General features: G+C 37.7%; 4 protein-coding genes across 15 annotated transcripts; 3 read left to right on the forward strand and 1 right to left on the reverse strand.

The window, feature by feature from the left end:
* The first annotated feature begins 916 nt into the window (after positions 1-916).
* On the forward strand, positions 917-3625 carry LOC113691971 (laccase-4-like). Its single transcript, XM_072051975.1, has 6 exons — positions 917-1163; positions 1278-1429; positions 1547-1791; positions 1949-2077; positions 2186-3157; positions 3271-3625. Exons 1-6 carry the CDS (start codon positions 1053-1055, stop codon positions 3399-3401), a joined length of 1740 nt encoding a protein of 579 aa, XP_071908076.1. The 5' UTR covers positions 917-1052; the 3' UTR covers positions 3402-3625.
* A 3267-nt stretch (positions 3626-6892) lies between these two features.
* LOC113693781 (probable protein S-acyltransferase 16) lies at positions 6893-10428 on the forward strand. Of its 7 annotated transcripts, XM_072051978.1 has the most exons (8): positions 7346-8444; positions 8568-8595; positions 8766-8858; positions 8940-9041; positions 9258-9335; positions 9417-9515; positions 9605-9700; positions 9898-10428. In XM_072051978.1, the coding sequence occupies exons 1-8, from the start codon at positions 8422-8424 to the stop codon at positions 10003-10005; spliced, it is 627 nt and encodes a 208-aa protein (XP_071908079.1). In that variant the 5' UTR covers positions 7346-8421; the 3' UTR covers positions 10006-10428. The 7 variants fall into 7 exon arrangements, with proteins under 7 accessions (XP_027068266.1, XP_027068269.1, XP_027068267.1 ...); XM_027212466.2 differs by lacking the exon at positions 8568-8595 and having other exon boundaries at positions 6898-7489; XM_027212469.2 differs by having other exon boundaries at positions 8766-9041.
* A 1786-nt stretch (positions 10429-12214) lies between these two features.
* On the forward strand, positions 12215-18011 carry LOC113692352 (uncharacterized). Of its 6 annotated transcripts, XM_072051983.1 has the most exons (6): positions 12215-12390; positions 14000-14664; positions 14849-15563; positions 15709-15773; positions 15972-16474; positions 16625-18011. In XM_072051983.1, the coding sequence occupies exons 1-3, from the start codon at positions 12353-12355 to the stop codon at positions 14920-14922; spliced, it is 777 nt and encodes a 258-aa protein (XP_071908084.1). In that variant the 5' UTR covers positions 12215-12352; the 3' UTR covers positions 14923-15563; positions 15709-15773; positions 15972-16474; positions 16625-18011. The 6 variants fall into 6 exon arrangements, with proteins under 6 accessions (XP_071908084.1, XP_071908083.1, XP_071908082.1 ...); XM_072051982.1 differs by having other exon boundaries at positions 14849-15773; XM_072051981.1 differs by having other exon boundaries at positions 15709-16474.
* Positions 15895-20163, reverse strand: LOC113692353 (laccase-17-like). Its single transcript, XM_072051979.1, has 6 exons — positions 19943-20163; positions 19654-19805; positions 19266-19510; positions 19011-19139; positions 16629-17579; positions 15895-16462 (listed from the first exon to the last, which is right to left on the reverse strand). Exons 1-6 carry the CDS (start codon positions 20069-20071, stop codon positions 16332-16334), a joined length of 1737 nt encoding a protein of 578 aa, XP_071908080.1. The 5' UTR covers positions 20072-20163; the 3' UTR covers positions 15895-16331.
* Positions 20164-20692: the final 529 nt, after the last annotated feature.

Genomic DNA, 20692 nt, shown 5'->3' on the forward strand with positions numbered 1-20692 from the left:
ATGATCATACGACAAAAAGCCCCGGAAATTGGAACCTTTTGGTCTAGATTCCCATCATTAACTTTCTTGCCATCAAAATCTTTTGCCAACGTACAGATCTGGGAGGAATTAAATCCATCTTTAGATTGAACTTTCAAGGGAAAAAAAAACAAAAGTCTAAGCAGTAAGCACCTATCTTATCTATCTCCATTGCCGAATAGAGGACCTATGAGAACAGCTTTCGAACATGAGTCCATTTTTTTCTTTTTTCTTTTTTTTTTTTTCTCTTTTTGAACAAAGTTTTGAACTTGAATTAATAGACTGAAACCTCGTAAATGCAGATAAAGCTTTGAACAAAGTTTTCTTTTCTTTTTTCCTTTGTCGTCCAATTGAAGATCAAAGTTGAAAAACTAAAGCGAGGCAGTCAATACTAACTAAATTAGGACCGAAAATAAGATAGTTTTGTTGTTAAAAAAGCAGGCTTCTCCGCGTACAATTGAAAACTTAAAATTCCTGACAAATGTTAGGTATAATAGAGCATTCGAGATTTAGAAAAGAGACCCATAAGATGATTCAACAATTATGGAGAGTTCTGTAAATCAACCGATGGATGGAGAAGGAATCCCCCAATAGCAGAGTGAAAAATGACGACGATCAATAATAGGAAACATAAAAAGAGAGAAAGCCTTGAAAGGGCAATATGGACTTCAAGCAAGCTGGAGCAGTGTCGTACGGTAGGGGAGTGTCTTGCTCACTTGGACATCACTCAAAAGAATAGTTATACCCGCTGCTGACCGATTCAGGTCACCATGCAATCCCTTACGGAGACTTTAGACATCATAATTTCATCCTTACAACCGATCTAATCACCTAATAAACCAAACGAAAACAGCCCTTTTCTTGGTGGTTATATATGTATATATTCATGCAACACCATTGCACTTGTACCTTGCATCTGCAATTCTGCAATCCTTGAGGACTTCAAATTACACGAATATTTCCTTCCCATTTTTTCTGCAGTCTTCAATCTTTTCCAACAACCAGACAACACACCGCAAAAAAGCCAATACAAAATGGGATTTAGCTTTGTAAAGCATCTTCTAGTAGTGCTGATTTCTTTCTGGGTTTTTGCTGATCCGGCATTTGCAAAGCATGGGGGCATTACTAGGCACTATAAGTTTGACGTAAGTACTGCATCCCATTTTAATGTAGCCTTTTTCTTTATTGGCTTTATCACTGTTTTTTCTTTTACCGATCGATCTTGATCGTCTGCTGCACATGTGCAATATTCTGCGCAGGTTAGAATGCAAAATGTGACAAGACTTTGCCAGACCAAGAGCATCGTGACGGTGAATGGGCAGCTTCCAGGGCCACAAATAACTGCAAGGGAAGGTGACAGAGTGATCATTAAGGTGGTTAACCATGTTCAGTACAATTTGACAGTTCACTGGTACGGAAGTTGAAACCATCATGCATGATCGACGATCTTTTTTTCCTTTTTCTTTTTTTTTTTTGGCTGATTGTAGCATGAATCTAATTTTGCTGAATACGGACTATCCTGGTGCAGGCACGGAGTGAGGCAACTGAGGAGTGGATGGGCGGACGGACCTGCTTATGTCACTCAGTGTCCAATTCAAACAGGGCAGAGCTATGTTTACAACTTCACCGTAACTGGCCAAAGAGGGACCCTCTTCTGGCATGCTCACATCTCATGGCTTAGAGTCACAGTTTATGGCCCCATTGTCATCCTTCCAAAGCGAGGCGTTCCCTACCCTTTCCCCCAACCTTACAAGGAAGTTCCCATCATTTTCGGTACAAACCTCACCTGCTAACTACTACAGCTATTACTTCAGTTATTATGCTTGTAATTTATCAATATGACTCTGGGTGTTATATTCCTATACACATTCGCATTATAGTACTGTATTAATATGACTCTGGGCGTTAAATGTTTACTACTAATTTGCAGGTGAATGGTGGAAGACCGATACAGAAATACTCATTAACCAAGCTATGCAAACAGGATTGGCCCCGAATGTCTCTGATGCCTTTACAATCAATGGTCTTCCAGGACACCTCTACAACTGTTCAGCTAAAGGTACGTCCGCAAGCTAGAGGAAATTTACTACTCTTTTAAGTGCTGCCTACACTAGTAGTGTTTTAGCTGCTTGGTACTCACGATTGGAAGCTCTACTTGCTGAGGCAGATACGTTCAAATTGAAGGTGAAGCCAGGGAAGACGTATCTCCTGAGACTGATCAACGCTGCACTCAACGACGAGCTCTTCTTCAGCATCGCCAACCACAGCTTAACTGTTGTGGAAGCTGACGCCGTCTACACAAAACCGTTCAAGACAGACACAGTTCTCATCACTCCCGGACAAACCACTAATGTCCTCCTCAAGACCAAACGTCATTCCCCTAATGCTACCTTCCTGATGGCAGCCAGGCCTTACGCCACCGGTCCAGCTGCGTTCGACAATACCACCACCGCAGGCATACTGGAATATCACCTACCATCTCCCGTTCCCAAATCCAACAAAAACAAAATACACCTCCCGCTCTTGAAACCCTCTCTCCCGATATTCAACGACACCACATTTGCAGCAAATTTCAATAAAAGAGTCCGAAGTTTAGCCACCCCGAATTTCCCGGCCAATGTGCCTCAGAAGATTGGCAGGAGATTCTTCTTCACAGTGGGTCTAGGAATCATGGGATGTCCACAGAGCCAAACTTGCCAAGGTCCCAACAACACCAGGGTAGCAGCAGCGGTTAACAACGTGTCCTTTGTGATGCCAACCACGGCCCTCCTTCAGGCTCACTTCTTCAACCAGAACAACGGCGTCTACACCACGGATTTTCCAGCTAATCCGCCCTTCAATTTCAATTACACCGGCACTCCACCTGCCAACATTATGGTGAGCAGCGGTACAAAAGTTGTGGTCCTTCCATTCAATACGAGCGTGGAGTTGGTGCTGCAAGACACCAGCATAATAGGGGCCGAAAGTCACCCTCTCCATCTGCATGGTTTCAACTTCTTCATCGTGGGTCAGGGAATCGGAAACTTTGATCCCAAGAAAGATCCAGCCAAATTTAACCTTGTTGACCCGGCAGAAAGAAACACCGTTGGTGTTCCATCTGGGGGATGGATCGCAATACGCTTCCTTGCTGACAATCCAGGCATATATATATATATAACTAATTATGTGGATCATTAATGCTTTCCTACAACTTCAATTTTCATAAGTTTTTTGCACTATGTTTGATTCATAAAGATGCAAATTGTGTTGCAGGTGTTTGGTTTATGCATTGTCACCTGGAAGTTCACACGAGCTGGGGTTTGAAAATGGCATGGATTGTTCAGGATGGAAAGGGCCGAAAACAGAAGCTGCCTCCTCCACCCTCGGATCTTCCCAAATGTTGACCACCATTTTCCGTCAACTTTTTTTTTTTTTACAAATTTTTTAGTTTACAAATTATTTTTTGCTTTTGCTGATGTTGCTTTGCATGCTCTCATTTTATTTACCCACTCAAGAAAGACATTGGTGGAATAGGAGATTTTGTAAAGGTACATGCCGATGGCCCTGTAATGCACCTATTGTTATTTGTGTACTTGCTACAGAAAATTTACGCACAGGTTCTTGGTTACTTAGCCGAGTATATGCATTTTTATTCATAAAGTAACTTTTGCTTAGCAGATAAGGTGACTCATTACCAACCTTTTGCGTAAATGGTAATGCAATAACAATCTCAAAACAGCACTCACCAAATCAAAGAAAGTTCCCACTAGGAGCAGGGGAGTGAAACTGAGATTAGTATTCATCAGGACGAAACATCCTGCCTACTCCCGATGCAGGCGGCCGGCCGAAGTCTAATGCTGTAATGACTTGCTCAAAAGCAAATCAAAAGAGAAAAGAAGTTTTTTTTTTTTTTATTGCCTTTTTTCCCTTGTCATTTGGCTTCAAGATGGGAAATGGTTATTCTGTTTTTAGTTAAAGTTTGACTGTCAGATCGAAATGTGAGATTCTTAGTTAAAATCTGACTTTGAGGCTGCTCTAATTACCAATATTTGCTCGACAAAAGAAGAATAGAACAAGAAGAAAGGGGGGATTTTAATTATTTTTACCGTGCAAGATTCAATAGGTGATTCCTTATTAGATGTGGAGTGATCGTACCGCCCTCTCCTCTCGGTATTTCGGACAAAACACGACAACAAGATAAGGAGAGTGTGAAATGGGAAAGTTATGCTGTAAAGATAGGTACGTAATGCATTTAACAAGTTGGAAAAAGAATTTTCAAAAAAAAAAACAAGTTGGAAAAAGAAAATTAATTTTCATGGGGGCAACGTCATACAACCAATAATTCACAGGGGCTCAGTGTATTTTGTCCAATTTCTCTATATTTCAATTTGAAAATATATAAGCTAACCCAAAATCATCTACATCAAGTAAACTAATGGAAAAACGTGAAATGGAAAAGGCAAAATATCAGAGAGTCAAAAATTGAAAAAATAGATAAGATTCCTTCTAAATTAGAGTGAGAGAGAGAGAGAGAGAGAGATAGATAAGGAACCAGAGAAAGTATAGCGCTATCATGCAAACAGAAGCCTTTCAAAGGATTTAAAGGGAGGACGAGAAAAAAGGCAAGAACGAAATCAAGTGGAAGACAACAGGGTGCTACAGTAAATATTTTTTTACTACCGATAATTTGTTGAGAAATAAAAAGGTTAAAGCCCAAGCAAGAACCTAATCTCATGAGGAAAAATCGTTCAAAACATCTCTTATATTTCATTAAATGAATTTTTTCGTTCAATACTTTTAAAATATTAATTTTACATCTCTCACAAATTCAAATTGATAAAAGTTGATTTTAACTTAAATTTCTGACCACTTTTTCACCTATAATTACCACATACCTTATATGCAATCATTTTTTATGTATAAAAAAAAACTGGATACCACTTTTTTAGTGACAAAAATGATTATGGATTGGATCAGATTTCACTTTTTATAAGAAAAATAAATATTGTTTAGGCTGGATCCTACCTTTTTTAGAACAAAAAATGAATATTAATTGGGTCATTTGTTTTATTAGAAATAGGATCAAACTTTTTTGCTCAAAAAAAAAAAAAAAGAATATGCATGGTTCACGTGATGGATTTAAGATTAAAAAAAAGTGATTGAAAATCTAAATTGGAACCTAATTTTATCGAGTTAATTTTTTAAAAAATTTAAAGTTATTATTTTAAAAATGAAGGATGAAAAATTTTATTTAATTAAATGTAACGTTTTAAATATTTTCCTATCTTATAAAGTGTCAATACTTATCATGTCCTCTTCTGTTTGCTTTCACTTTTTCTTTTTGTAGATTTAATGGATGTTGCCAGAGTAATTGTCAACATGCAGGACGTATCAATTAACTACGGAAGTAGGGCTGACTGCGAACCTACTCGTTAGCAGTTCAGGCAGCCACTCAACGCGAACGCGGGTTGACTGAGTGTAAGTCGGAACTTCGCTATTTTGTTGGAAAGCAAGTTGAGTTTCGAGCCCAAATATATGCTACTCGACCTCGACGAACTATTTACCCCTGGGCCAATGGCTCAGTGGCAATTAGGGAGGGGTTTAAATCCCTCCTTGACTGTAGGTAAGAATTTAAAATTTATCTGCAGTGAAAAAAATTTAAAAATTATGTCAAAATACTCTCTTAGTTTAGTTGAGTCTGTATATCCAATTATATTAATCTTCACTTGACACATAATTCACATATCAAATAAATAGAGTTCAAAAATAAAAATAAAAATAAAAATAAACGAAAATCACTTTCTTCTATTTCCTTGTTTCCATCATTTTTCTTACTCTTTTTTTTATGACGATGCAATATTTTATTTGTAAATTATAATATATTGAATTTTGTTTATCTTTTATTTTTTGTGATTGTGATAAAGTGGGGTATGATTTATTTGCTTATTTTGAGTTAATTTTTATAATGGTTGATACAATTGAATGGTTTGGGTAAGAGTTGAGAAGATGTTGAAAATAAATATAAGGTTTATAAGAAATTGATTTTGAGCATATAGAATTAAATTGGTGCAAGTGTATTTCTTTTCAAATATCTTTTTATTTTTTAAATTTATATTTTTATGGGATATAGCATTATGATGTGGTGGTACTACAAGAGATTATTTTTTAGATGATAATGTTCTTGAAGTGAATAAAGTGGTTTAGAAATATTTAACAAATGAAATGGTAGTTTAAGATTTCACATAAATAACAAAAGTAAGGGAGGTAAGTGATATTTTCAAAATCTTAGAGGTGCCAGATGATATTAAAAGAAATCTCAGGGGAGATTTTTTATCCCTATATATTTTAAAATACGAAATTACCACTAAGGGTTTATGCTTTCAACTAATTTACAAGTTGGTTTGTATAGTTAATAAAATTCTTTAATGACAAAAAGGCAATAGAATTTGAAGTAGATATAGTTCAATTTCATTCTCCAGGTTTTGAACTTGAAGATTCAAAAATGGAATATGATCAAACTTTTTTGCTTGAAAACAGCATCAAGTACTTAAACACAATATGCTTTGATCTTCACCCGAGCCCTATCAAATTGAGTTTGAGTTTTTTTACCATTTCAATGAATTGAGTTCAATCATCTATTCTGGAACTTGAGTTCGAGTCAAGTAAGGTGTCAACAATGTTTGAGTTAAATTCGAATATAGCACTACTTAAATTCGATTCGACCGGTATATGTTCCTACTACGGAGTAATATTTACCAATTTTAGATTTATTTTTTAAAAATTAAAACTTGAGTCGTCGGTGTCAGAGCCCTTTTGGAGTCCTCAATTTTTTTTTTTTCAACTTGTCGGCAAAAGAATAGTTGATGCTTCCTACGAATGCAAGGGCCAATTAGAGCGAGGGGCAATACGAAAATTCCAGACCCAATTTCCGTTCTCCACCGGCCCCACCCCAGCCCACCGCGACATCTAGATCACCCCAAGTCCCAACCGGCCCACCGCTTAACCATTTACCCTTTCCTATTCGAATTAGTGGTTAATGACTTAATGCAAAGGCTAACAAAATGCGGTAAACGTACATTTCAATTCAAGAAATAAAACCCAGCTGGTACGCACCGGTACCGGAGACACCGTCGTAAGTCTCATTACGCCGGTGTCTCGAGCAGTCCATCCTCCTTAATCCACCTTTCCAAAGTTGAGCAACAGCTGAGGAGGGGAGAGAATGAAGCGCGGCTGCAGGTTCTCATTTCACGTCTGCGTCATAGTAGCTGCCATTGTTTACATTTACTTCTCCACGGTCTTCATCTTCATAGATCAGTGGTTCGGACTCCGGTCTTCTCCCGGATTATTAAACGCGGCCGTTTTCACCTGCTTAGCCCTCATGTGTGTCTACACGTATGCTCTAGCGATCTTCACCGACCCAGGTCGGATTCCCGCCTCCTATGTACCGGACGTTGAGGACGCCGATACCCCTATGCATGAGATCAAGCGCAAGGTCACCAAACTTTCCTCTACATACCCAGTAGTATATGTTTGTGTAATATCTCAGTTTTTTTATTGTTTATATTCCAGTGCAAAGATTTAGGTAAAATTAACTTGGAAAAAAAAAGACTATGTCTTTGATGATTGATGTGATAATTCGGTTTCCCTTTTTTTTCCTTTAATTGAATGTCAGTTAAAATTTGCAGCAATATGGCCGTAAATTAAAATAATCTCTAATTTTGTTGCTTTGTTGCCTGGCATTTTCTTGTAGTCTATGCCAGTGTCTGTGCTTTTGTTTTTCTTAATCTAAATCTTCTTTTCTGTGTTATAAATGTTGAAAAAATTATCGGATATTACTAATGTGATATTTTCTCAAACTGTTGGGGTTTTTCCATATTGGATCAGCATTGAGGTTTGTGGGGTACGAACTAGGTTTGGTTGTTAAGGGCTTCCTTGCAAGGATTGGTTTTGGACTATTGAGCTGATCATTGTTTGTGGACTGGCAGCAGCACAGCCGTGTAAATAGAGGAATTTTATGTTCTGTTTCTTCTTCTTCTTCTTCTTCTTCTTTTTTTTTTTTTCCTTTTTCTTCCCCTAGCAGGCGAGGGTTGGAATTTAGGGAGCAGGATAGGGGAAGGGGGATTTGACCCAGAACCTCTAGATCCTGGGTCCTCAGCATCTGTTTTGTTTGAGAAAGTCCGGACTTTTGGGAATGTTATGTTCGTTTGAGCTACTTTGAATTACATAAATGCTAAACTGAAATTATTGATTATCTGGTGGCCATAGTGTCGTTTTTCATCTGGCTGTTGTGGTCAGTTCACTTTTTTGGTTTCTGTTATTCATTATTGACTCCAAGTATGCTTGATTTCTGCTTTTCTAACCTTGGGTTATCTGTGGTGAGGTTGTGATCTCACCATACAGCACCTCTTGTTTGCTAATTTCATAATGCTTACAAGGTTGTGGAGGAGGTACGTATTGATGTCGCATGGCTTTCTCTCTTTCGCATACTCCAGTATCACCATTGGGACTTTCTCTTTTGACATTGAAGTACGATAGATCATATGAATCCTGTTTTCTGTTATTTATTGCAGCTCGTTTTGGTATTATATCCACTGGCAGGTATGAAATTAGGATTGAGGAAAATGTCAACACAACCATAATATGAACTAAGATATAAGCCTAACATGCAATGAGTTTATTACTAATCAATAAGTTGGACTTGGAGCATAAAGTTACAAGCTTGACTTGAATTTCATCAACCTGACGATTTCCACTAACTCTTCTGCCAGGGTGGGGATTTGAGATACTGCCAGAAGTGTGCCCTCCATAAACCTCCACGTGCACATCATTGCCGTGTATGTAACCGATGTGTGTTGCGAATGGTATGCCTGGTCTATTTACTCTTTATGCCTTTTCTTGAATGTCCTGGATATTGCCTTAAAGTGCTACCTCTTGAATTTAAGGATCACCATTGCGTGTGGTTGAATAATTGTGTCGGCCATGCGAACTATAAGACTTTTTTCATCTTCATCGTTTACGCCGTTGTTTCATGCATATACTCCCTGGTATGTCAATATATCTCTTTCAGTTCAGTAAAAGATTCTTATTTTTCTTTTCTGTGCACGTGTTTCATTTTATTTACCTATTAGTCGACATTTAATTATTGTGGCCTGTGGTCGAACGTGCCTTAATTTGAATGCGGATTTTGTTTTTCTTACCCTCTCCTCCTTTTTTCTTCACCAAGTCTTCTGAATCTCTTTATTTGCTCTTTATTATTTCAGGTTTTGCTTTGCGGTAGCCTAACTGTTGATTCTATGACAGATGATGAGCAAAATGAAGGCTTTTTTAGAGCTGCATATGTAACTTCTTCCTGTATCTATATTTCAACAAGTTATAATTTTGCATATCCTTGCATTCAACTTGAACAGTTTAGCCTTCAGGTCATTTCAGGGCTCCTGCTGGTGCCATTGACTCTTGCGCTGACCATCTTTATGTTTTGGCATGTTTATCTTATTCTGCAAAACAAGACCACAATAGAGGTTTGCAAATGGTGGTGATCGTAATTTTTTTCATCTATCTGGCACCTGATCAAGTCTGATGACCACTTCCTACCTCTTTTACCGTACAGTACCATGAAGGTGTGAGAGCTATGTGGCTTGCTGAAAAAGGAGGTTATCTGTATTCACATCCATATGATCTTGGTGCTTATGAGAATATGATATCAGTGAGTCGTTTCTCTCTACTCTTGTTCTTAGTAGCAAATAAGAGAGCCTAGAGTAGGCAATTCATTTGGCTGATCAGATCAGGCTTTTTGTGCATAGAAGTTTACTAACTAATACTGTAGATATCATGGTACAACATGCTCTCCGAGATATGGTCTTAGCTTTCTAGGCATTTATACGTGATTTACTTGACTTGCAGGTTTTAGGTCCAAATATCTTTTGCTGGGTATGTCCCACCTCAGAGCAGATTGGTTCTGGCCTTCGTTTCCGCACGGGAGTTGATAAGTTAGCAGGGACATCATTTTAGGCGTATGTAGAGCTTGGAGTTTCAATGATTTTGTGCTGCTGGTAGTATTGGAGGAAAGGCAGCAGGTCCTATATCATTCGTTGATGATAATCAAATTCTGGTGTCCGCGAGCTTTCTTTTTGGGAATACAACCATTAAAAAAGAGTTTGTCTTGTGTAGCTCCTCAAACTCCACGTTGTTGCGGAAGTAGTCAAAGTTGACTGATTTCTGAAGCAGTCAGATGTAAAATAGGACCCTCCTTCTTCTTATGACCCTTTTTTTCCAAAAGTACAGTCCTCATACAATCATGTACAAATGACAGAGTTCCAGGCTAACTCACAGCAACTTCAAGTAGAAGAGATAGGCCAAAAATTGTAACTTAAAGATGTTGTAATGTTGTGACTCTCAGGAAGTGTATGAACCATAATTGATGTTTTGATTGAATTTGTAGCAAAATTTAGGTCCCGGCTGTGAAATGGGAGAGGTTGATATGGGGCTTCCATTTTCCTTTGTTTGATGAGCATCTGAAATGTGATTGATCACTGATGAATGCACTATGCCAGGATGGGGTGCTGTGTCATTCTATGCTGCGTTAATGGCAAAATCGGATTCCTTGGCCTTTTGATTCAAAAATTCATAATATCTTAAGCCGGGTGTATAAACCGATACTGATGCCATATGATCTAGTAATTGTAAAAAGACTTAACACATAATTTACAACATATCAAATAAATGGAGCTAAAAAATTTTAAAAAAAATGAGAGTCACTTTCTTCCTTTTTCTTTTCTCCATCATTCTTTTCCACTCATACTTTTTGGATGATTATGTAATATTTTATTTGTAAATTACAATAAATTAAATTTTATTTATCTTTTACTTTTTGTAACTGTGATAAAGTGGGGTATGATTTATTTGCTTAATTTGAGTTGATTTTTATAATAATTGGCATAATTTAATGGTTTGAGTAAGGGTTGAGAAGATGTTGAAAAAAAAAATAAATTCATAAGAAATCAATTTTGAGCATATAGAATTAAATTGATACAAGTGTGTTTCTTTTTAAATATCTTTTTTATTTTTCAAATTTATATTCTTTTGTGGTACAGCATTGTGATGTTGTAATACTATAAGACATTGTTTTTAAGGTGATGGTTTTCTTGAAATGAATAAAGCAGTTCAGGAATATTTTTATTTAACAAGTGAAATGTTGCTTTAGGGTTTTTAAAAATTTTGTTACACAAATAACAAAAGTAAGGGAGGTAATTGATATTTTTAAAACCACAGGGGAAACTCAGTGTAGGTTTCTGATATTATCCCAAAATTAAAATTCAAAAAGGTTAATTAAGAGAAGGAAAAAGAAAGGAGGTAATAATTTCTTGTTCCTTTAAATAACCATTGTCAAACAACTATTAATTAATTCACTATCGCATCCGCGCGGACGGAGTGAAGGGATGGCGAGGGAACTAACGGTAACGCTAGGCAGAGTGAGCAGTTGGATGGATAATTTTTTTTTTTTTTTTTTTGGATGGATAATTGTTTCTTTTCTTTTTTCTACAAAAAGTCGGATGGGACTTCATGGGAGTGAATGCATTTGCGTGACACTACTTGTAATTTGACCTTTCTCTCCCCCAGCCAGTATAGCATGAAAACTCTGCCAACCATTCTACAAATTTTTGCTTAGATGGACCGATTCATCTATATTATAATCTACTGGTGAAATAAATAAAGTTCAAAATTAAAATATTAGAAATTAGAGATATTGAAGGGTTTTTTTTTTCTTTTTGATAGTTTTGAATCTAGTCTAACTATTTATTAGTGTTCATGAATTAGTTGTAGATTAGTAATATTGATCCAACTTTTGTGGCTCAGCGGTAGTTTTGGGCGGAGTTTCTTCAAGAAAACACATTTGCCAACAGACGATGGAAGATTTATCTAATCTTTTTAACACCATTTTTGCTTTGCTTTATGTATGTTGTGATTTTTTTCGGGCGCTAGGGGTTGTTTTGCCTTTTAAAAAGAAGTTGCTCTGGCAGGAGGTAAATCTGCTCTGGCAATAGGGGCAAGGCAGGCCCACAGACATGGTCCCGTACTTGTGTTTTGCCTATGAATCTCTACATGAATCTGACTGGTGGCCAATGGATACACAGCATTAAAATAATAATAATAATAATTATTATTATTATTACTATAAAACAATAATGTAATCTGATGCATGATTGGATGTCCATGTCAGATGGCCCGAACAGAAATTATCTAACTCTTGCAGTGGTGCTGTTCACGGATTCATCACTATCATTGAACTCTTCACTTTCCTTTATGCACTGTCATAAATTTCGCTTTGTTTCTTTTTAACTCCGATTTCGGAGTTCTAATGGAGGAGAATGTCATCTGCACAACGGAAACCAACAGGTTTGATTTCCATTTGTGGTTTCTTTAATTGTTGTACCCTTTTCTTTCCTACTGTGCTTATTGCCTTTGTTTAATCAGTGCTTTGTGATTCCTCTCTTTCTCTTCCCCCGAACATATCTTGGTGCAAGCATGTACAAAGGAAGCTCCTTTGGATAAAAGCCTTGAGCTTGTTCAGCACTATAAGCACAAAGTTGAGGGAGCTATTTAATTGTAGTCCTAAATCTTGCAAGTTGAGCTGTGTCTTGGTGAACTGTTTCTTGGTCGGATTCGTTGAAAATTTGTTGTTGGGATCGAGAATTTATCATGCTTCTGCTGGGTTGGGTCTGGGGTTTGGAGATATGAATTTTTGTTGGACTGAAGTTAATCGATCAATTGTTTAATGATGTGAATGCTGTGAGTGAAAGGAAGAGTGAAGGTTTAATCCCGACGGCCGGATATTTACCAATTAATTGGCGTTGATGATTTCCATTTTGGTGACAAATAACTTATACTAGCCGATATGTGTCTTACCATATGGCACCAGAATGGAAATCATCAACTTCAATTAATTAAACCTTCACTATTCTCACGTTATATGGAAATCGTCAACTTCAACTCATCTTAAAGCATATCAACGTGAATTCATATCAGTGCCATTTTCCGTATCAGCTTTCCTATTGAAATTGCTCCTTTACCCCAACATTGTGCTTTAAACATGTCCGCAACCTCCGCGTCTTTGGAATGAGATTTCGAGGCTTTTCTTAAATGTTGGGGAAGTTTACTGTCTGTCAAAAACGAATACGATTCCTTTTATAAGATATTTCCTGAGTTTCCATACTTGTTTAATGATAAATTCAGAATTTTACTGGTCTTGTTGCATTATCTTAAATGGAAATGGGTTGAAAATTTTCTAGATTGATCTAGAAGAATGATGAACAATGTTGCATTTGAATTTACGATAGGCATTGACAGGTGAATTTTTGAATTTGGCTGCATAATCTTGAGCGGAAGAAAGGACCAATATATTAGACCTTAAAATAGCTTGTGCAACCATTTTAAATTCATGCTGTTCCTTGAAAACCAACCGGTGGGGTAACAGATGCAATTTTTTTTAATATGTAAATCAAGAAGATGAAGAAGAAGGTTCAATCACAGGTTGGTTGCTGAAGATTGTTATGTAGCATTGATAAGTGGCCTTACATATTTGAGTGGTCTTGAGGTCTGTAGTATGATGATGCGTAGGTGTAACCTCTTTTTTGCTTTTCTTCCCCCATCTTTTGAGGTGGTATAGCTAATTCATTTAAGGTCTCTAGGAGGTGCTATAAATGCAATGCTTTATTTATCTTAGTTCTCAAGCATATAATTCAAACTAATGCTGACTTACCCTACAAGGAGACTTGCCATGCTTATGATGTTACTATTGAATTTTGATCTTCCTCGATCATTCTAGTTCACCTAGCTACAATTTGATAACAGAGCTGTCCAAATCACATTGCTCCTCTTCTCATGCTTGCATGAGCTGACCAAATAGCATTACAAAATCTAAATGGGAAGAGATTGACTCCTTTTTTTTTTAACCCTGGTTACAAGCTTCCATATCCAGTTTTCCTCACAATTTTCACTCTCCCAGTGTTCCGATTGAGGAGTTGTTTCAAACCAGCATTCTTTTCATGGATAGGAAACGGAAATTGCAAGCAGAAGAATTAGGCACACCTCCACCAAAGCTTAAATGGCTAAGTCGAGGCTTTGCTTCAGAGTATACTTTTCCTGCTAATGGTGACTCAGATGTAATAGATAAAGGGGAGTTAAATGGAATGTCAACTGCTGAGGAGTCAGAACAAGAGTCTGCCAAAGATAGTAACAGTATTGCTGCCGATGCTGACTCGAGCATTTCTGTGTCTAATGAAACTGAAGTAGGAGCTGGTCATGGATATTTCAAAGAATATTCATCTGACAAGCCTATAAATTCTTCTGTTACCTGCGGAGGCAATTGTTCTAAGCATGCCCAAAATTCTTCCAAGAGCAGTTTCATAATGAAATCAAGTTCCCATATTCTGGAATCACCATCTGCTGGCAAAAAGCATGATTTTCTCTATCATGATATAGGCCTGAAGTCATCCCTGAATTATGAGGAGCACCTCCTGGAATTTGGAAGTCACAGCAATTGCAGCTGTCTAGAATGCAGAGCTAGTTTTGAAGGATACACAGACAAGGAACTTGAAGAAATGCTTTATTCTAATGGAGCGACTCCAAATAATTATGTTCTTTCTTCTGAAAGATGGACTCTAAACCAAGGTAACCACGTTAAGCCGAAAGACCATTCTTCTCATGTTTTATTTTGTCAACATTATTTGAATGCTAGGTCTTTGGTGATCATGTAACTTGAACTGTCTTATTTTGTTCCTTTCTGCCTATATCATTTCTTTATTACAGACCAGCATGCACTTAACGTGAAATTTTTTACATTATCTGAATGCAGATACTCAGCAAGGCGCCAAGAAATTAACCATTGATAAAGAGTTCGAGCAGTACTTTTCCATGCTTATGCTGTGATCCAGTTCTTTTGAACATGAGCAGTTTATGTACATTATTTAATAATTGATGTTTGTATGTATTTACTAACCAGACGAATGAAGCTTCTCATTTTAATCCTTTCTTTTGTCCATTTTTTTTTGCATTTCAGCTTTTTCTTAGATTGGTTGATCATGTCATCCTTTGTTTCGAGTATTTGTAGTTTTGCTATGCCAGAATGATAGCATGAAACAAAAATCTTTTCATACAAAGTTTTCCACTTCAATTCTTCAGAAAACTTTTTTGACTGCAGGGCTTTTATATGTGCTTAACATTTTGGCCTGTTCTCTTTTTGTTTTTCTGTCCTCCTTAAATCTTGTGAATAAATTTCAAATTCTTGTCATTTATCATGCTTTTTGGACCAGTCTTGTACTTGATTGGTTTTTGACACGGTGCTTCATTTGATGCTTTATTGATTTTCTTAGATTCAAGTGGCCTTTTCTTAGTTGAATTTGAATTTATGCAGAGGAGACAAATTTGGGGTTGACAACTTATGGTGGAATTGCAAGTTTTTAGTTACTTACTGGTGCATGTGCTGTGAATTGCAGATATTGCTTAAAAAAATTGTGTTTTTCTCACTATCAATTTTAGCTTTTTCGGAGATGAATATTCTTCTGAGCCAGGTACTTTCTATATCTTTTTCTTCCTTTTCTTTTTGCATCTTTTTTCATGATAAGCCAATCACACTTATTGTCTTCCAACAGACTCGTATGTTTTATTTTTCACGGGCCCCCATGCTAATTAATGGTGTTGATGTTCTTTGAACAGATGAGAATATTTCAATACTTTTTTACTTGCAATTCCTTTCTTGCAGAGATTGACAAAACAATGAGGTAATCCAATAAGAAGTTCATTTAGTATTTGGCAGTAGGGTAACTTTTGATTCATTGACAATATTTTTTAGTCAGCCTCATAGCTTTAAATCAGTGTTAGTATTGTCGCTCTAATGCAGAATTTCATAAACCGTTGAATTTCTGGAACAGCTTCAACTACAATACTAATAAGAGTTCCAAACTTTTTTGCATGAGAAGATGGTTCATCTCCAATGAAATAGAACCTTAAGATGAAGACATGAAATGACATAGAAATGTTCTCAGTTCACCCCTGGTAGAGACGTGCTTCAGACTTCAGCAATACTTGTTTCAGAAGCACAAATTAATTTACAGCATGAAAACGGATCCTTGCAGTAGGGAGCTTGACAAATGACATGGAATGATTCCAAACCCTAATGTATCGTATGACTTGGTTTATTGCACAGCTTTCGTAACTGGCTAACAAAAATAACATGCAGTTGAAAGGCATTGTCTCATAATTGAACAAATGAAGCAAATTTATGGGGCAGAAAGTACAACAAAAACACTCAAGGAAAATTGTAAATTAATGGGACCCAATCAGCATGATGGAAGATCTGAAGGAGGTGGTGGTAATTTTTCATTAGGGAGGAACCCATTGAGTACAATCCATGCCATTCGCAAACCCCAACTTGTGTGCACGTCAAAGTGGCAGTGCATAAGCCATACTCCTGTTTGACAAGGTAAACAATCAGGACAAGTTAATTAGCTCAACAGAGAAAGATCAGTATAACCGCATGTCAATGTGTTTTGTTTAGTACTTGAAAATCCATTGATCTGGTCTGATGTTGAATAAATTTCTGGTAAGAGTTGCATCTTGTTTTTCATGCTAGGTACCTGGATTGTCTGCAAAGAACCGAATGGCGAGCCAGCCACCTGATGGAATCCCCACTGTATTCCTTTCCACTGGATCCACCAGGTTGAAGTTGGCAGGGTCCTTGTTTGGATCGTAGTTTCCAAACCCTTCCCCAACGACGAAGAAGTTGAAACCATGCAGGTGAAGAGGATGGCTCTCTGCCCCCAGAATGCTAGTGTCTTGCAACACTACCTCGACACTTGTATTAAACTGTAACACGACAGTCCGGGTTGCATTGGTAACTATTGTGTTATTAGGCGGTGTTCCAGTATAGTTGTATGGATTTGTGGGTTGAGTTGGGAAATCAGTGGTGAAAACACCATTTGATTTACCAAAAAAGTAGGATTGCAGGAGAGCTGTTGATGGGAGAGGAAAAGAAATATTGTTAACTGAAGCTGCAAATTTTGTGCCATTTGGTCCTTGGCAAGTTGTGTTAGCAGGGCAAGGACTTGTTCCAAGTCCTATGGTGAAGTAAAAGCGCTTTTGAACGGTTTGTGGAACGTTTGCTGGAAATTTGGCTGTGGCTAAGCTACGGAATTTCCTGGTGAAGTTTGCAACAAAACTGGTGGCATTCACTGCAGGCAGGGTTGGGTTTACGACTGTTTTGTTTGCAATGGAAGCGTCGTGTTGGTATTCAAGGATCCCGGCAACAGTGGAATTGTCAATGGTGCCTTGCCCTGTAAAGTAGGGTGCGGCAGCCATGATGAAGGTGGCAGTTGGAGAGGTTGGCTTGGTTTTCAGAAGCACATTGGTGGTCTGGCCTGGGGTTATAACAACTACATCAGTCTTGAACGGTTTGACGTATAAAGCATCGGCTTCAACAACAGTGACCGAATGGTTGGCTATACTAAAATATAGTTCGTCATTCATTGCTGCATTTATCAGGCGTAGCATGTACGTCTTGCCTGGTTGCACCTTCAACTTGAATGTATCTGGAAAGCAAACATGCCCGAAATGGATTTTAATTTCAAACAAGTCACATGTCTTTTAAGGAAGCAAACAGGTATGGGAGAAGGCAAAATGCAAAATCTCCCCAGTATAACGTTGAAAGGTATTGATTGAACATCAAGTAGTAAGATTCTTTAGACTCGTATGAGATTTTGAAGGGCGGTCTTCCGTATTGATTCAGGCATAAGGAAGCTTTCAAACTTGATTTGGTTTAACTAAGTTCTTCAGCTTCGATTTTGTCTCAATCCAGTTGTCATTGTGCTTGCAGGTGTACAATGGCTGTACTAAATATAAGGGGGGTTACAAATGAAGGATTAATTTTTCAATACAATGATAGTGTATAATTACATGTATGATAACTAATTTAAATTTTTTAAACATGTCTTGTATTCAATCTGAAAGTATATTCGTTGTCAGTGTATATATTATTACCTCCAGAAATGAAATGCATTTTAGAGTTGGAGTATGATTCAAAAATTTTTGCAATATATTATAAATACATTTTCCTAATCAATTTTTTTTATCTTTACAGACATTTTTTTTTTTTGATTTTACATATATTAGATAGTGTTAGGAGTGTTATTCCAATTTTTTTTAAAGTAATCTTCTACCGAAACAACTCACATTCAATGTTTGCTTTTTATCAAAAAAGGAAAAAAAAAATCGACAGGGCCACACTATTACACATACATACATTCAAATTAAAAAAAAAAAAAAATCAAAGTCTAAAGGCTAAAGAAATAGCGGTGAAACATGAAGAACAGAAGAAGTGTACCTGTCCTTTCATGGACCGTGGGTTATTGCGGTGGCATCTTCTTGTCATAAATGTTAGCGACAAAAATTGCCCACAAGTAATTTTTTTTTTATTTTATATATATATATATATAATGACCTTTGTCGGAGTGTTTTAAGCCAAGTAGCGTTAGTTGTGTAAAAGTGATATCCAGAGAAGGGGGAATCGAAACCCTTGAACCTTTTTGCAGTCTTGCTAGCAAACAAATGCTTACTTGGTCTAGTCTTTTTCAAACTAAGTTGCGACCTCCAAATTGGTTGATTTGGGAGCTTTGGCGGCCACAACAACGGCGCTGCGCATGGATGGCGCTTCAATTATGAAAGCTGCATTCCGGTACCCCTTGTACCACTTACCATACCCATGGCCATGAGAGGCTATGATCGTTCAGAGGCGGACACCACCAGTTTTTTATTTGAAGACCAGTAGTACAATAATAAAAAGGTGTAATGTGGTACAGTTGGTTCTCGTAATTATGTTAGGAGGCCACAATCGGTCATTTAACAAAAGAATTATATAAAGATGAATATCTCGGAAGAAGCTGTCCCTATATCCTTTAAGAACGCCTTAAAAGACAATCACGCTGGCAAGCAGGAATGTCATCATAAACATAAAGAAATCATACCTTTATGGGAACAATTATAGAGTGGTCCTGGAAGCCCATTGATGGTGTAGGCGTCGGAAACATTCGGGGCACCCCCTGTCTGAAGAGCCTGGCTGATTACGGCTTCCGGGTCTGCATTCCACCATTCTCCTGAGAACCAAGAAAGAACATGTCAAGTCTTGCATCAGAGTAGAAACTCCCGAGAAATTAACAACCAAATTGCATGCATGAGCAAATTATACACTAGTTGTTTATATTGCGCCTGTGGCTGATTACCAAACATAATGGGAACTTCCTTGTATGGCTTTTCAAAGGGGTAAGATTCATTGCGCCTGGGGAAGATGATAAGCGGTCCGTACACGGTGGACCTGAGCCAAGAAATGTGGGCATGCCAGAAGAGAGTGCCTCTGTGCCCCGTCAGTGTGAAGTTGTAGGTGTATGTGTGGCCAGTTTGAATCGGGCATTGGGTTACATATGCTGGTCCATCAGCCCAACCGGTCCTGAGTTGCCGGACTCCATGCCTTCTTGTACATCAATCAACAAAAACCATACATGCTTTGGTTACGTTGCATTTCCCCTTTTCAAATGACTACTGCACGTTTAATCAACGTACTAGCTAACACGTAGTTTAAATGAATAATTTGTTGGTGTTCTTTTGCCATACCAGTGAATGGTTATGTTGTTTGCTACATGGTTAACCACCTTGATGATGAGTTGATCACCTTCTCTTGCTACCAGGCGAGGGCCTGGAAATTGCCCGTTCACGCTTACAATGCTCTTGGTGTGGCACAATCTGGTCACATTGTGCTGTACAATCTACGTACCATGCATGAACGAAAACATAATTAGCCCCAGCAAAATTCAAGAAAATTATGGTTTGACGTACATTGCACAACTCAGAATCAGTGAAGCTAGAAGGTTCTTTCAGCTAAATTTCGTTACATAAGACGTACATTGAACGTGTAGTGCCTCGTCGCGCACAGTGCAGGCTTAGGCAACAGAGATACGACACAGCAAACAAAGAATAGGATTGCTAAGTAATGCGGCGGAGAAAAATGGTGGAATGCCATTCTTCCTCTCATTTAACAGATGGAACTGGAGGGGTACAGGAGTGAAGATGGATTTTGAGCCGCTCAGCTCCTCCGAATTGAAGTGCGCATGTGTGTTAGAGATAGGTGCTCTGGAGGGTTATTTATAAGGAGCCATGATTTGAGTTAGTGTAAGATTACCTTGGAGATTCAGAACAGGAAAAGAGGGTTAAAAAAAAATACATATAAATTTGGAAAGTTCATGGGGTTAATTATTTTGCAGTTGAGATGGTCATCATCTTGTCTGCTTTCCTTCACAGTTGGTCATGCTGAATTTTCGAGTGATGATAAAGTAAGGCAATAAGACATAGATTTCTCCCTCGGGTGCTGTCAGCTGGTCCTTGTAACCAAGACGATTTTGCTCTCAAATTTACATGTTAATTCCACAAATTAAATGACTCTGCTCTCTCGAAAACGAGTGATTACCCAAATGCCAAGGTTTAGAGTCAAAAATTTTGAAAATCTCTGGCTACTTCTAGCAACATGGTGTGATTTCGATACCAACCTGACAGGTGTAAATGCGTTTAGTCCTTCTAGATATTCTGCCCGCATGAACGTCGTAAATAGTATTGCTGTGCAGTGCAATAAACTCAGAAGGATTTTTTTGCGGGGTAT

Source organism: Coffea arabica, chromosome 6c (genome assembly GCF_036785885.1).
Source record: "Coffea arabica cultivar ET-39 chromosome 6c, Coffea Arabica ET-39 HiFi, whole genome shotgun sequence".
In the NCBI taxonomy this organism is placed as follows: Eukaryota; Viridiplantae; Streptophyta; class Magnoliopsida; order Gentianales; family Rubiaceae; genus Coffea; species Coffea arabica.